Genomic DNA, 17,037 nt, shown 5'->3' with positions numbered 1-17,037 from the left:
TTGGACAAAAGGAGCCTTCCTTCTTGGGGAAGATGAAGTAGATGGAATATTGGCCGGATCCTTGTTCCTCCACCAGGACTGGGACTATGGCACCCAGTTCCAGCAGTCTGCTCAGGGTCTGATCGACCGCAGGCCTCTTCCGACTTCCGCAGAGGGAGTTTAAGTGAAGGTCCGGCAGATCTCGAGTAAATTCTAATGCGTAGCCTTTTTCTATTACCTCTAGAACCTACTGATCCGTTGTTATCTTGGCCCATTTCTCGAGAAACAGGAACAGCCGTCCACCTAAGTTTAGAGCGGAGGAATGGGCCGGCCGTATTTCATTGGGGGGAGGTTACTGGCTGCTGGTTACTATCCTGGAAGGGTTGACATCCTCGAAAGGAATGAGACCAGGATTGGGTCTGGAAGCATTGCCTCTCGGAAAGTAACCCTGTGCTCTGGTGTTATATCTACGTTGGCCTCAGAAGCGAGTGCGGGAGGGAAAGAAAACCCTAGACTGTTTCAGGCGGTCGTCCAGTAGCTTATGAACCTTATTTTCACCCAGAGATTTAATAAGCTGCTCTAGGTCCTCACCAAAAAGCAACTTACCCTTGAAGGGAAGAGTGCCCAACTGGCCGAAACCGCGGAGACCATGGCTCTGGCTTCTACTCTTAGAAGATCATAAAGGGCATCAGCCCCATTAGCGATTGCGCCTTCTAGCCGATCCGCCTGCTCTGCCTCTGCAGACGGGAGGTCTTATTTGCTGAGCAATTGCTGAAACCCCCTGAGGCTTGCCCGCTGCATGAGACTGCTGCAGATTGTCGCCCGAACACCGAGGGACAAAACTTCAAAGATGCGCTTTAAATAAAATTCCAATTTACGGTCCTGAACGTCCTTAAAAGCCGTAGCCCCCACCACCGGGATGGTGGTGTGCTTGGTAACTGCAGAGACGGAGGAATCTACCTTAGGCATCTTAAACATATTCAAGCAGTCCTCAGGAAGAGGGTAGAGCTTGTCCATAGCCCTACCCACTCGGAGTCCTGCCTCTGGGGACTCCCATTCTTGGAGAAGCATCAGCTTGTGCATGGGGTGGAATGGAAATGTACGCGGAGGAGCCCTAAGTCCTACAAGGACTGGGTCCGCATTAGGAGGCATTGTGGCCGTGACAGTATCCTCAGGGGGCACCTCGATTCCCAGTTCCTACAATATGAAGGGAATGAGCGGTTCCAGCTCCTCCCTTTGAAATATGCGGAGCATCCGTGGATCGTCCCCCTCAAGCGGGGAGGGTTGGGAAGTAGAGGATCAGCATCTGGATCCGGATCAGGAACAGACAGCGGCTGCGGGGGATCTGGAGGTGGCGGGACCCCCCTAACTCTAATGGAGCCCTGCCCTTCCAGCTCCTTAGGAGGCTGCGGAGGGGAAAACCGCAGGTTCTCAGGCAGGGGGGGGGCCCAAGGAGGGGGATCCTCCTCCTCCTGCAGACTAGCAAGATAAGATTTGTGCATAAGGAGCACAAACTGTGGAAAAATGAGACTTTGGCTTCCTGGGGGGGAGAGGGGAGGAGGGGGGTCAGGCCCCCCCTCTGGGAAATGAGGGGGCTCAAATCCGGTGGCAAAATCAAAGAATTGGGCTCACCATCTTCCTGCAACCCCATTTCAGTATCTGAGATTGCTTCCAAAATGTCCGCCGTTCCCGCGGTTTTTCAGGTCGGAAACGGCCTGGCCACACGGCGTGCAGCTCGTCCCTGGGTCACAGTAGTCGGGGATGCAGAGGAGGGGCACTCCACACCCAGCAGACACCCGGAGCAGAGGCCTGCGCGGGAGAGCCTCGTGGCAGGCTCTCTGCAGGCACAACAGACGCTGGAACACTGTATCAACCTCTCACAAAAAATTGCTGTGAGGAGAAAAAACAGCTGAGCTGTGAGGAGCTGAGCAGAGTCTGAACACTGCCGGAGCTGTCCATGGTTCTTAAACTAGCAAAATAGGGCTTCATTTAAAAATCTTTCCTTTTTTTTTTTTTTTTAACACAGCAGTGCAGGGGAAATTTTATCTGTCACCGGCCCTATGTGGACAGCTGGCCAAGGGGGATTGACTGGACCACCAGTATCACCCCAGAATGTCACCGGGAAAGGAAGCCTAGGCTGAAGATTTCAAGGGGCAAAGCCCCCCTAGGCCCCTAGCAGAGCGAGGAGACAGGACTGTCTCACAGAAAAATACAGAAAATCTTTCAGATGTAACTTTTTTTTTTTTTTAAATATAGACAAGAGATAATACTTGCTTGATCCAATAAAGAAAAGGAATAAGATCCCCTCAGGGATAAAAGATAAGGAGATAAGAAGGGGAACCACAGGTTCAGCTGCCTGCATCTGCTGGAGACAGACAAATACTGAAGGGATGCAGGGTAGGCTCTGTCCTGATAGATCTGTCTCCATCTGCAGGACAGGAGGCTCAACCCACGGTCTGGACTGATCCAGGTATGTACAGGGAATAATAATTTATATAGTGCATACCAGATGTATGCAGTACTGTACAGAGATATACAATGGACAGAATCTGCTCAACAAGAAGAGAAGTGTGTGTGTGTGTGTGTGGCAGGAGGAGGGACTGGCGCCAGGGGTGTGTATATGCCAGAACGGGTGGGAGGTTAAAGAGGGGATGGGGGATGCAAGGTGGAGGACAGCAGCATGATAGGGTCACTTCCTTCCTTGCCCTACCCCAATCCAGATCCTCCCTCTCTTGATCATGGATTCTATTCCCCAGATCATGGAGCTTCCTTTTCTTCCTACCTCCTTCTCAACACATCCTGGAATTCTTCCCTCTTCCACTTCCTCAATTCTCTGATCCTCTTCCTTCTCAATCTCACTCTGTTCCCCAGCCCCAATCCTCTTCTCACCCCATTCCAGGTCCTTCTCCCTTATTTTCCTTCCATTCCCATTCATCCCTTTCGTCCTCCTCTCCCTATCCTTGAGATTTCCTCACATACAAGCATGGTCAGAAAACTTCCTTTTTATAATGTAATATGAAAAATGGAAACATTTTGTCCATGTGCTTCAGAATTTTCCATTTCTTGTTGCAGAACCTATTCCTGAGCTGCTGCTGCAGAAAACTGTGGGGCTGTGCGTTCCATCTGTTTCCAGTTGTCTCACTTTATGAGAAGGTGGAGGTGGCTGAGCTAGAGGTGGTGGGAGAGGGAGTGGAGGGTACAACAGACTCGACTGTGCCTAGGAGTGGCAAAAATCTAAACCCATCACCGGTTAAGTCTACATCACTGGATAAGTCTACGTACAGAAACATAATAACTGATGGAAGATAAATGCCAATGGTGTATATCCAGTCTGCTCATATTATGGATTAGTAATTATAACACATTTCTTAGTATTATGGACAAAGAATTCCATTTTAAGCAAATGGAAAATGCCAAATGCAGACCCAAAGGCCATAAATTGCATCAAGGATAGTTAAAAATCAACCATGGACAACACCAAAGCTTGCATAAAGACTTCAAGAATCCGCAGTTTCCTTTTTTTAAATTTAGCAATCTGGAGGTCAATATAAAGCTATTTAGACAGATAACTCAAAAGTTATTGGTTTAAATGGCACAATTGGCTACAACAATTCAGAAACATCAACAGACTTATTGCCTTCAATCTTCCTTGCAATACCTATTGGAGATTCCATCTTTAAGCCAGGTATGCCTTACAGAATCTAGGAAATGGATTTTCTATACAGCAGACCCTTCTTTATGGAACAATCTTCCTGAGGAGTTAAGATCTGAAACAGATTTGCTTTGTTTTAGAAAGCTTCTCAAATCATATTTTTGCACCTTAGCTTTTGCTGAAGGTCCAGCATAATTTCTCCTGGGTTTCTTCTTTCTTTCTTTCTCTCCCTTGGGTTGATGTGAATATGTAAAATGTGTAGCTTTGATATGTTTTAGTGGATTTTAACATCGTTGAATATGTTTGTTTGATGAAATGCACGGAGATCAGAGGATCAGCATACGTTTTTGAAATAAATAAATATTCAGCCACTTATCTGCCTAAATTATAGCTGGGGATATGTAGTTATCCGGTTATAATTTAGCAAGATAAAAAAAAGAGGTGCTCTGGGGAGGGACTGAGATATCTGGCTAATTTAACTAAGTTAGCAGGAGAACTTAAGGCCTGCTTTAGAGCACATCTAAAGTTAACTGGCCTTGTGTGGCTGGATAACTCCCTACTTACCCAGACATCTTTAAAAGATATCAGGGTAAGTAGCGCTGGCAGCAAAACAAACAAAAAATAAACAAACGGGCCCAGCGGCTTGACACTTACCCTCTGTCCCCCACATTTTATGTATGGGACTCTTGGGCCTTGCACCCTCTACTCCTAAACCTCTCCTTAAACAGGTCACTGGGCACCCTCCCCCCATATTCCCGATAACATAGATCTGTTTGCAGTTATTTTCCCACACACAGTATTAGTATTCCTGCTCGCACCCCTCCCATCCCTCCCGAGTCCCCCTCAACTCACCCCCATAAAAATAACACCTCTGCCGGGAGCGAGGACTCACCTCACCCATTCCTGGCGATCCAGCGCTGGAAGCCAAACTACCGTAGCAGCTTATGTTTTCAGCGTTAAGAAAAAGATTACTCTTATAGCACTGGAAGTGCAAACTACTCGTAATTTATGCTTCCAGCGCTAGAAGACAAGCAGTGCTAGATCTCCAGGAGTGGGCAAGTTGAGACTTCGGTCCGGCAGGGCTTTTTGTTTTTTGGTATGGGGATGAGGTGTGGGGGGGTCTGGAGGGATGGTGGGGGCTGTGCAAGCAGGACTGCTAATACTGCGGGAGGGTGGAAGGGATTGGGAGAGGGAAGGCAACCGTAATCAGATTTAAGTTACTGGAAATGGAGAGGGAGGGGCCAGCGACCTGTTTAAGGAGATGTTTGGGAGTAAGGGGTGCACAGCCCAAGAGGCTCAAATATAAAATTTGGGGATCGGGAGGGAAAGAGTTGAGCTGCTGGCCCTGTTTATTTTTTGTTTCTTTGTTGACAGCGCTACTTACCTTGATATCTTTTAAAGGTGTCCTTAACAACATTTCACAGCTATTCCTAACAAACCAGACCTCTATATTTTATAATGATAGGAGAGGGATATGATTTAGTAGTTAAAGCTTTAGAGGTTGATATTCAGTGGAATTTAGCTGGATGACCCACAAGTTTGCTAGCTAAATGCAGACTTTTCAATATTTTCCCCACTTATATGGCTAAAATTTAGCAGGATTACATATATCAGAGCATTCAGGGAGCATTTCGGGGTGGAGTTAAGTTAGCTGGCTAATTCCAATATTAAGTTAGCCAAATAACTTACCCGGCTAACTTTGGTCATGGTGTAGAGCAGTCCTAAAGATACCCGGATAAACTTATCCTGTTATCCTTAAGCCAGCCGGCTATATTAAGGGCCCAATGGTCTCCTGCAATTATGCAGTTGTGGCAAGAGCCGCAAAATTGGGTCCTCAACACAGAATTGGCCAATTCTGGCCAAACTGCCTCAGGAGAAGAGACCTTTCAAAACAGGGTGACAATGCTGGGGAATGTAGCACAATGGATAGGCATGAAGGTGTTAACATTATGGCCACTGAGCTATCATTCTTGTGGGGGTTTTGGAATATTATATTGGGGCTGCCAAGAGAGAGACTTGTAGAGAGGTTGAGCGATTTCGGGGGGGGGGTAAAAGATGAGATTGAGAGAGATGAACTGAGAGAGACATAAGAACATAAGAAATTGCCATGCTGGGTCAGACCAAGGGTCCATCAAGCCCAGCATCCTGTTTCCAACAGAGGCCAAAGACCACAAGAACCTGGTAATTACCCAAACACTATTAATAGCAGTGGCTATTCCCCAAGTAAACTTGAATAATAGCAGTTAATGGACTTCTCCTCCAAGAACTTATCCAAACCTTTTTTTAACCCATAGGGGTACCGGCCACTTTAGGGGTGGTTGGATCTGCTTGACCCCTCTCTCAGGAAGCGGGAGACATCTGGATGAGAGGCTAGGCTGTTGCCGTCCAGTTTGGTTCTGAAGCAGGCCAACGCGGCCTCCTGAACCTTGATGGAGTTAAGAGACAACCCCTTCTGTAAGCCGTCCTGCAGAAATTCCAGAATTGTGGGGATTCTGACTGTCCGTGGAAGGATGTCGCGGTCTTCACACCAGGCTTTGAATATTCTCCATATTCGTATGTAGGTTAGAGATGTGGAAAACGTGCATGCTCGGAGCAAGGTGTCAATCACCGCCCTCAAGTATCCGCTCTTCCTCAGGCGTGTCCTCTCAATGGCCAGACCGTAAGAGAGAATCGAGTTGGGTCTTCGTGGAGGATCGGGTCTTGCTGGAGCAGATCCCTGTATGGAGGTAGAGGGCTCCCTGTCAGCAGTCTTCGTATGTCTGTGTACCATGTCCTTCTTAACCAGTCTGGGGCCACTAGAAGTACTAGCCCCCTGTGGTGTTCTATCTTGCGGATGATCCTGCCCAGTAGTGGTCATGAGGGGAAGGCGTATAGCAGGACTTCCTGTAGCCAGATCTGGACGAGGGCATCGATCCCTTGGGATTGTGGTTCCTGTCCGCAACTGAAGAAGTTGGGAACTTGAGCGTTGGACCGGGTTGCCAGGAGATCCATGGCTGGTGTTCACCAGTGGTTTACTATCAACTGGAAGGCTATGGTTGACAGCCTCAATTTCCCTGGGTCTAGACTTTCGCTGCTGAAGTAATCCGCAGTGATGTTGTCTTTTCCCGCGATGTGGGCGGCTGAGATCTCTTGTAGGTTTGCTTTCGCCCACGCCATTAAGGGATCTATTTCCAGGGCCACCTGTTGGCTTCTGGTTCCTCCCTGGCGGTTGATGTAGGCAACTGTTGTGGGGTTGTCCATGACTCTGACCGATTCGCCCCGGAGTCTGTGACTGAACTGTAGGCAGGCTAGTCTGATTGCCCGGTCTTCCAGTCGGTTGATGTTCCATCCCGACTCTTCCTTGTCCCATTGCCCCTGGGCCGTCAGTTCCTGGCAGTGGGCTCCCCACCCTCGTAGGCTCGCATCTGTGGTGAGCAGGATCCAGGTTGGTGGGGATAGCCTTACTCCCTTGCTCAGATGGTCTTCTTGTAGCCACCATTGGAGCTGGGTCCGTACTTCCTCCGGGAGCTGGAGGCGAACGGAGTAGTCCTGGGACATCGGATTCCATCATGACAGTAGGGAGCGCTGTAGCGGTCGCATGTGAGCTCTTGCCCATGGGACCACTTCCAGGGTAGATGCCATGAGAGCGAGGACTTGGAGGTAGTCCCATACTTTGGGGCGAAAACTGCTTAACAGGTTTCGCGATTGGTTCATCAGTTTTCTTCTCCTTGTAGGAGTCAGAATGACCTTGTCTGGTGTCAAACCGGACTCCCAGGATGTCTAGAGATTGGGAGGGCTGTAGACAGCTCTTGTGTTGACCACCCATCCGAGGTTCTCCAATAGAGTCTTGACTCTGGTAGTCGCCTGATGACTTTCCTCTGGAGATTTTGCCCTGATCAGCCAATCGTCCATATATGGATGTATGAGGATTCCCTCTTTCCTCAGTGTCGCCGCCACTACAACCATAATTTTGGTGAACATCCGAGGAGCTGTGGCAAGCTCGAAGGGTAGTGCCCGGAACTGGTAGTGGTGGTCCAGGATCACGAAGCGCAGTAAGTGCTGATGCTCGTGATTGACCGGGATGTGCAGGTGTGCAGGTAGGCTTCTGACCAGTCCAGGGATGTAAGGAATTCTCCCAGCTGTATATCCCTTATGACCGACCGCAGGGTTTCCATGTGGAAGTGTGGTACCCTCAGGTAGCGCTTGACCGACTTGAGGTCCAGAATGGGCCGGAACGTTCCCTCTTTCTTGGTGACTATAAAATAGATGGAATAGTGCCCAATATTTTGTTGTTGCGTGGACACCGGCGTTATGGCCTTCAAGGCGATCAATTTGGCCAGTGTGGTTTCCACTGCCATCCTCTTGGAGGGGGCGTGGCAAGATTTCACACATTTGTCCAGAGGTATGTTGTAGAAGTCCAGATAGTATCCTTCTCAAATGATGGTTAGGACCTACTTGTACGATGTTATCGCGACCCATCTTTGGTAGAATAGAGCAAGCCTGCCTCCTATGGCTTCTTCCTGTGGATGGGTCGGCTGATTCTCATTGTAGGGTGCGGCTGGGGCCCCTGCCTGTGGGGCGAGGTGCTTGATATGTACTTTTGTAGGGTCTAAAACGCTGTGCCCTTAGATACACGGGGAGAGGGGCATTGGCCTCTTCTGTTCTTGTCCTCCAATAGCCCAGGTACTGGAGATTCACCCCATTTGTCGGCCAATTTCTCCAGTTCGCTTCCAAACAGGAGAGCTCCTTTAAAAGGCATTCGCGTGAGTTTCGTCTTGGAAGTCGCGTCGGCTGACCAACTTTGGAGCCAGAGTTGCCTTCTGGCTGCCACTATGGATGAGACGCCCCTGGCTGAGGTGCGTACCAGGTCAGAGGTCGCATCCGTGAGGAAGGATACCGCTGGTTCTAGTGCTTCAATGGGCGTGGTGGCGTTCCTGGTCATGAATAAGCAGGCACATGTCACCACGGCACAGCAGGCAGCAATCTGTAGTGACACAGCTCATACGTCGAATGACTGTTTAAGGATGGATTCCAGACGACTGTCCTGGACATCCTTGAGTGCCGCTCCTCCCTCGACTGGAATGGTAGTACGCTTTGTGACTGCGCAGACCATGGCGTCCACTTTGGGGAACACCAGGAGATTCTTGGCTGAGGGTTCCAGTGGGTATAGGGCTTCTAGGGCCCGTCCTCCTTTGAAACTGACCTCCGGAGCATCCCATTCCAGGTCGATCAGCTGTTGTATGGCTTGCAGCAATGGGAAATGGCGGGAGGCCTGACGGAGCCCTACTTGGAGAGGGTTCGTCTTGTGTTCTGCTGTGGCACTTGTGCCTGGGATGGCGAGCTCCTTCAAGCTGAGAGACACAAGGTCTGGTAGCTCGTCTTTGGAGAAGAAGCGCATCATGGTTCGGTAAGGTTTGGTTCCTGGAGGGATTTCCCCTTCCTCCAGGGAGTCTTGATCTTCCTCCGAGGTGTCCGTGTCCCCTATGGTGAGGCTTTTGGCCGGGGGAGGTACATCTCTGGGAGGCCTAGAGGGCCCTGGGAGGTTAGGGTCCTCTGGAGGAGGCTGTGGCATCGGTGGCGCTGGTTGCATATGGACAAAGGTGTGTAGACTTTTAAAGAATTCTACCCAGGAAAAGGATCCTGGGTCTAAATTGAAAACCGCTGCGTCCCCAGGGGGCCCCAACTGAGGGAGACTCATGCTGGGAGTAGAGAGGTCCGGTGTACTATCGGTGGATCTGGATTCCTGTACTGGCTGGGGAGGGCCTTGACCTGGTTCTCCCAGAGCCTCCTCGCACTGTAGGCACAGGGCCGTGGCCTCTTCATGCTGCGCACCTCTTATGTGGCAGGCTGGGCAGAGGGCTTGTGCCTTGCCCTTCTTGGCCGCTGGTGCCATGGTTTGTGCGCATAGGATCACAGAAACCCCCGATCTGTGCATTTAATGCACGCACCGGGAGGCTTAGTTATATGTGTGTAGGTCGGGATGTGCGCTCACTAAGATGCGCGCGCCACTATGCGCACAGGGTTACCTTATGCGCCAGGCACCCTAGTGCGCGCGGCCGTGCACCCGGCACCCTCATGCGCGCCGCTGTGCGCACAAGTAAGTTGTACGCCCGGCTCGCCTCTGTGCGCACAAGTACTATCGGGGCTGATCAATCCGATAGTAGATGCCGGCTGGCGATCTGTGCGGCTATCCGAGCCTCGGAGACCGGAGACTTTTAGAAAGTTTTCTACCTTACCTCTTCTCGGTGTTTCCCAGTCTCGTTCCAGGAGGTCTCTGGCTGCGGGGGGAGAGGGAAATGTACCTTCACCGCCGCGCTCTGTGTTGCACCCGCTGCCTCTCAGCCGCTCCCGTTGCCGGGGGCTAAGTCCATGCCGGGAACCGGCTACCGGACTGAGGCCTACCTCTGAGGGATCTCGGAAATCACCTCAGGAATTCTCAACTGGGGGAGGGACCCATTGGTATCACCGCAGGAGAGCAGGGCTCATCTGTAGAGGTAAGATTTCTTCTTTGCTTGAATTTTCTTTGGTTTGAATACTCTAACGCTGTGCAAGCGTGTATAGAGTCCCGAACTGCTAAGGAGACTGAGAAATACTGAAGAGCAGAGCTTCCTGCAGGGGTATATGTACTAGTGCTGATGTCAGATTGAAATCTGACTCCGTCTCCAACTGCTATCAGGAGCACACTATACCCACTGGTCCTGAGTCCATCTGCTACACGCTAGGAAACGTAACATTCCTAAACCCCCACAAGAACGAGAGAGGCTCGGTGGCCCCCAACATTAACACCTTTGTTCCTACCCCTTGGGCTATTTTGCGCAGCATCAGTATCTCCCTTGCCTTCACTCCCTCCCCTCTCTCTCTTCTGGCCCCAATCTCTCTTTTTTCTCTCTCTGGCTCTCATATATATCTCCCCCATCATTAACCCTTCTGGCTCTCACATACCCACTCTCTTCCTTAAATTCACACCTTTTCAAGTCACTCCACCCAGAAAATTTCATCTCCTCTTGCATTTCCCCTCCCAGTAAATCTCTCTCACACTCTTCCTCCTCGCCATCATCATCACTAGCACTCTCCCCTCTCCAACCCCACCACACTCCTAGTTTCCATTCACTTCCTGCCCTTTCACCCCCCCCCCCCCCCTCCCCTATCACCATCTCTGGCTCTCTCTCACCCTCCTTTTCACCTTCACTGCCTATGGCTCTATGTTACCCATCCTCACAGTTTACCCTTTCTGGCTCTCAAATAGTCCCTCATCATCATCTCTGCCCCACCCTGACACTATTTCTGATTTTTTTTCACTCCCCCAATCAATTTCTTGCACATATATCCTCCCCTCCCCCTCAGCTTTATCACAACTTTCTATTGCCTTTTCTTATTCTTTTGAACCCCTTCTATCCCCCCATCCCTGGCTCTGTCATTCCTCCTCCACTCCCCCCAATGTGGCTCTCATACAGCACCCTATCCTGGCCCTATCTCCCTCCCTCTAATTTTTTCATCCAAACCCTGGTCCCCTTACACCTGTTGTAGAACAGATAGCAGCATAGATCTGAGAAGGAATAAGGCAGTGGTTTTCATTCCCAGCCTTTCGTGGCAACCAACAGTTTAGGTTTTCAGGATATCCCTAGTGAATATGCATGAGACAGATTTGCATACAATCGAGGTAGTTTGCATGCAACTCTCTCATATGCATTTTCATTAGGAGTATCCTGAAAACCAGACCTATTGGCAGCCCTCAAGAGTTGAGAGTGAATACCATCAGATTAAAGTCTGAGAGAGTCCAATTTATAGTGCTGACATAAGGGAGATGAAGAGGTAAATATTCACCCCCTCCTCATCTCCCCCATAGCATAAGCTCTTCCTTGTGCTTTTTCTCAACTCTCACAATTTATCCCTTTTTATGTCATTGCACAAAGAAGCATTCACCCCTTCTTGCACCACTTCTTCTTCACACGTTCACATTCCTCACCTCTCCCAACATTCACTTCGTGCACTGTGCCCCCCCCCCCCCCCCCCACTTCTTTCAGCATTCAGCCATTTTCCCTTACCACAAATCATTCTGGCCTGACTGGAGCTCTGGTGACTTCCTCCTCCCCTTTGCTGTCAGCTAAGACACAAGTCTTAGGGCACAGTGAGCTGCTTGGCTAGCTCCTCCCCTCCAGACAACAAACCAGAGAAGAGCTCTGATGGTCATATAAAGTCAAATAATTTAGTGTTTCTTTGACTCTGCAGTGAAAATGCTATTTTTTTGTGAATTCCATTGGTTCAAACAGAATTTATGATGTTATATGTGACACCATAGTCATCGTGGACAATTTTGATCCAGTGAGTATGAGGTAATTTGTGACTTCCTTCTAAACACGGCTGCTCTCAGGGTTTTTAAACAGAATTGCATGGGAGCTGCATTAAAAACAAAAACAAAAGAAAAAAAAACAGCAGCATTTTTGTTTGCTAACCAGATAAATACTACTACCAATTTGCTCTACTTTTGAAATAATGCAAAGAGCACACTTAAAACCAGTTACAGTACCACAGCATGGCCATAACATAATAAAAACAAATGCCCTTCACCACCTTTGGCTGTACTCCGAGGTTTAGTCCAGATTTACCTTGATCGTGAGTGGTTGCTTGGTTGACACATATGGGGGTTATACTGAGCAAGAATAGTAATTGTGTCACACTGCTGCCCAATGATTAAGCGAGCCTGCTGCTCTGTGGCATTCCTCAGATTTATTCCATTGAACTACAAAAACAAACAAAAATCTTCACACACTTCCAATTCAAGTCCTATTTGCTTTTTCATTTTTACTGTACTTTGACATATTGCTAGATCAGAACTGCAAAATCCAAAATATGAAAAGTGAAGTCATTTATTTCAATTAACTGTTTGTATATTTGAATCTAATTAGGAATTCCATTTCATTACCAGTACCTTATCACATTTCTAAGCTACAGAAAACATGCATGGTTTTCTCAGATAAAAAAAAATCAGCTCATAAATGGCTCCATGACATCATTTTAGAAAGGAAAACCTCTCCTTTACCCAAAATATATCAGGTAAAATAGTGAAGGTAGTGAAAAATGTGCAAGTGAATTCTTCCACTTAAGCAGTCGCTGTAAATTTCCTTATCAAATGGCCTATATGCACACTTGCTAAAAAAATACAGTGCAACAAGTTAACCTCATAGGTGTAACTTACAAAAATATCAAGCGTGATCCAACTGGCCTAATAAGCTCAGGTCATACACAAGTGGAGGCAGATTCATTAATCACATCTTTCATTGCAACTTACCCAGAACTTTCAAACCTTTGGAAAGCCACATTTCTTTCAGAAAATAGGACAATAATGGAATCTTTATTTTGCCTTTGCACATCAGCAAGGAAAAGTCAAAACAACAAAGCATCAAGTCATAGGCACAGTCTGGGTCTAGGTTGCTTACCTTGAAACTGAAGGTTTTTCATAATAATGGGCAACTTTAGATGGAAAACTGATCTAGCATCAATCATTTTCTGTTTGGGTATATTTAAGAAATTGAAGACATCCCGAAAAAACAATAAGGAAACTGTTAAAAGGCTTACCTCCAGTAACTGATCACCATACTCAAGGCCAGCTTGATGTGCAATGCTTCCTCCAGTTACTTTGGACACAAATATGCCACCGTTTTCTCCACTCACTATGGAAATGCCCAGTGGCTCAGCACCCTTCTGCACTTTCACTTGACGAGGTTCTTCTATGTATGGCCTGTAGACCAAGATATTTGGAAAATATTTTATTCCATAGTTTTATTAAGCAAAATAAAACAAAGGAGTCAAAAAACTAACAGCTTCATGCATTCACTCAAGCAAAATATATTTCTTAAAAATGTGTTACAATATCAAGCTGACATATTGTAAGAAAAGAAGCGCTTGCACCAGGACAGCAAATAAAAATATCCTAACACATGGATTCCTTAAAAACCATGCAGAACAAATAAAAAACAGCTCCCTCGCCCCTCAACAACAATTCTCCTATAGGAAAATATGTACATCCGAGGACCTCCACAACCACCTAATTTTAGAACTACCCCACATGGACCTTTCCTCTCCAAATTCAGCACTTCATTCTTGGAATAATATCACAGAAACTGCAGCTAATAAACTCTGTCCTCTAACAACTAAAAAACTAAAACACAACCTTCCAAAAAAACAACCTTGGTTTAATGAAGAACTACAAAATCTAAAACTTTCCCTCAGACGGAAAGAAAGCAAATGGCGCAAATCTCCTTCAGCGTCCACCCTCTCTGCCTACAAATTTGCTCTCCACCACTACAAAAATTCCTTGCTAAAAATCAAGAGAGACCTCTATGATCATAAGATCCATCATATGATCTTTGATGCTAAAGCCCTATTCGCCTACGTCTCCAACTTAACTCAAATCCAAATACCTGACATTCCATTTAACAAAGCCCCAGAAAAAGCAGAGGAACTTGCCCTCTTCTTCAACAACAAAATAGCCAACCTTCTTTCTAAGAATTTGCTCAATACCTCTTCCCCTCACAGTACCTTTATACACCATAACAAAAACATCTCACTCAACTCATTGGAACCCACTACAACTTCGGAAATCCATAGAATACTGAAAAATATGAAACCATCGACACACCCATTAGACCAAATCCCTTCCAAATTACTCCTTATTCCGGACACCATATCCAAAGCTCTGGCAGACATAATCAACTGCTCTTTATCTAAAGGACTCTACCCTGACGACCTCAAAATGGCATCAATCAAACCGCTCTTGAAAAAACCAACGTTAGACCCAGACGACCCCTCCAATTTTCGCCCTATCTCAAACCTCCCATTCATTGCTAAAGTCATGGAAAAACTGGTTAACTCTCAATTATCAGACTACCTGGAAGACCACAAAATTCTTTACCCTTCACAATATGGCTTCAGGAAATCGTTAAGTACAGAATCTCTCCTAATTTCCTTAACAGACTACCTCATCCTAGGCCTAGACAAAGGCCAGTCCTATCTTTTGATTCTCTTGGACCTCTCAGCCGCCTTTGATACTGTTAACCACTCCATGCTCTTAAACCAACTATTGAACATCGGCATAACAGGCTCTGCACTGTCCTGGTTCCACTCATTCTTAAAAAATAGAGGCTTCAAGGTAAAAATACACAGCAAAGAATCTAAACGCTACCCTTCATCTCAAGGAGTTCCCCAAGGTTCATCCCTCTCACCTACCCTCTTTAACATCTACCTCCTCCCTCTCTGCCAGCTTTTAACCAATTTGAACCTTAAACACTACCTGTATGCCGACGATATCCAAATTGTAATACCAATCAAAGAATCCATTAAAAAAACCCTCGAGCTTTGGGATTATTGTCTACAATAAATCAACTCCCTCCTTTCCAGTATGAATTTAATCCTAAATTCCTCAAAAACGGAACTCCTTCTCATATCCTCTGAGATCTGCCACACACCCACAATTCCTCAAACTAATTTACAAACAACAAAAGTAAGAGATTTGGGCGCAATCATCGATAATAGGCTTAATTTAAAAGCTTTCATAAACCAAACTACTAAAGACTGCTTTCATAAACTGCATGTTCTAAAAAGAATAAGACCACTGTTCCACAACCATGACTACAGGACTATCCTACAAGCAATAATCTTCTCCAAGTTAGACTATTGCAATTCTTTATTATTAGGTACCCCATCAGCACACACCAAACCGCTACAAATGGTTCAAAATACTGCAGCCAGAATCCTAACTAATACAAAGAGAAGAGAGCACATTTCCCCAATCCTTAAAGAATTACACTGGCTACCAATTCATTTCAGAATTCTTTATAAGTCAATCACCATAAATCTACAAATCCATCCAACAAATCACTCCTCTCAACCTACAAATCCCTTTCATAAAGCATACTTCCTCCAGACCCATAAGAGAGTACTACAAAGAGTCTCTGCAAGTACCGCCTTCCAAAACTTCCCTCCACATAACTTACAGAGATAGGGCTTTCTCCACAGCAGGACCACGCTTTGGAACTCCATACCAACGGAACTTAGACAGGAACCCTGCTTACTGACATTCAGAAAAAGACTTAAAACATGGCTTTTCAAACAAGCCTTCCCAGACGCAGATTAAAAACTATTCTATCCAATATTCAACCTCCAATCAACATCTTTTATTATTATAACCATCCTGGTATCCTACCCCTAAGCATTATAATCATCCAGAATCTTCATTACTTATGATTTCGTCTTTATTGTTAAACTACATACTTGTACTGAACAATTCATTGTAAATCTCAAACATCCATTTTTGGAAATTCCTCCATTCTACAGGTTTATACACTTTGTTAAAGTTTCTATCTTGTCTTCTTCTTGCTCCTAGTTGTACGTCTCCTTGTTTATTGTAACTGCATCTATATTATTTATAGTTCATATTATTTCGTTCTCTGTTCCGGTTATCACCCATTGTTTATTGTAAACCGGCTTGATGTGATATTATCACGAATGCCGGTATAGAAAAAATTAAAATAAATAAATAAATTAATTAATGGTATAGCAAATGTTGCTTACCTGTAACAGGTGTTCTCACAGAACAGCAGTATGTTAGTCCTCACATATGGGTGACATCACAGGATGGAGCCCAATCACGGAACACTTTTGTCAAAGTTTCTAGAACTTTGACTGACCCCTACTGGGCATGCCCAGCATGGCAACAACCCTGCAGCCAGCAGGGGTCCCTCTTCAGTCTGGTTACAAAGCTACAGGTAGTGCCGAAAAATAAAATAATAAAATGGGGGGGGGGGGGTTTCGTGAGGACTAACATTCTGCTGTCCTGTGAGAACACCTGTTACAGGTAAGCAACATTTGCTTTCTCACAGGACAAGCAGGATGGTAGTCCTCACATATGGGTGAGTACCGAGCTGAGGATGTCCGGACATGCACCAAATGTACCCAAGATGTGCAACAGGCACAACAATTGGGGTAGAATTTGGGGGAGGGCATCCTGAACCCTACCAGGCAGGCGGAAGGGTGTTGGTACGTCATGTCGTAAATACGTTACGCAAGACAGACTGGCCAAAGATGGAATCTTGTCTTCCGGCTTTGTCTAAGCAATAGTGGACTGTAAAAGTATGGAGAGAACTCTAAGTTGCAGCCCTGCAAATGTCAGGAAGCGGCACCGATCATAGGTGTGCTACTGAAGTCGCCATGGCCCTCACAGAGTGTGCTTTAACACGGTCTTGGAGTGGAATTCCCGCTTGCCGATAGCAAAAGGATATGCAGTCCGCTAGCCAGGAGGAGAGAGTCTGCTTACCCTCAGGCTGCCCCAATTTGTTAGGATGGAAAGAGACAAATAATTGAGTGCTCTTCCTGTGGGCAGCTGTACAGTCTAGGTAGAACGCTAGAGCCTGTTTGCAGTCAAGGGTATG

The 17,037-nt window shown here is 46.7% G+C and overlaps 1 protein-coding gene across 2 annotated transcripts in view; it reads right to left on the bottom strand.

Annotated features, from left to right (window-relative positions):
• Positions 1–17,037, bottom strand: part of DLG5 (discs large MAGUK scaffold protein 5) — a 469,022-nt gene that overhangs the window by 76,238 nt on the left and 375,747 nt on the right. For both annotated transcript variants that reach the window (XM_029609514.1, XM_029609515.1), the window contains 2 exons: positions 13,187–13,349; positions 12,217–12,350 (listed from right to left, as the gene is read on the bottom strand). In XM_029609514.1, the coding sequence (XP_029465374.1) occupies positions 12,217–12,350; positions 13,187–13,349 (297 nt within the window). The remainder of the gene's footprint in view (positions 1–12,216; positions 12,351–13,186; positions 13,350–17,037) is intronic.

The sequence above is a fragment of the Rhinatrema bivittatum genome, chromosome 7 (genome assembly GCF_901001135.1).
Source record: "Rhinatrema bivittatum chromosome 7, aRhiBiv1.1, whole genome shotgun sequence".
NCBI lineage: Eukaryota > Metazoa > Chordata > Amphibia > Gymnophiona > Rhinatrematidae > Rhinatrema > Rhinatrema bivittatum.
The sequence above is the reverse complement of the archived record's forward strand: the minus strand, read 5'-3'. Positions and strand labels throughout refer to the sequence as shown.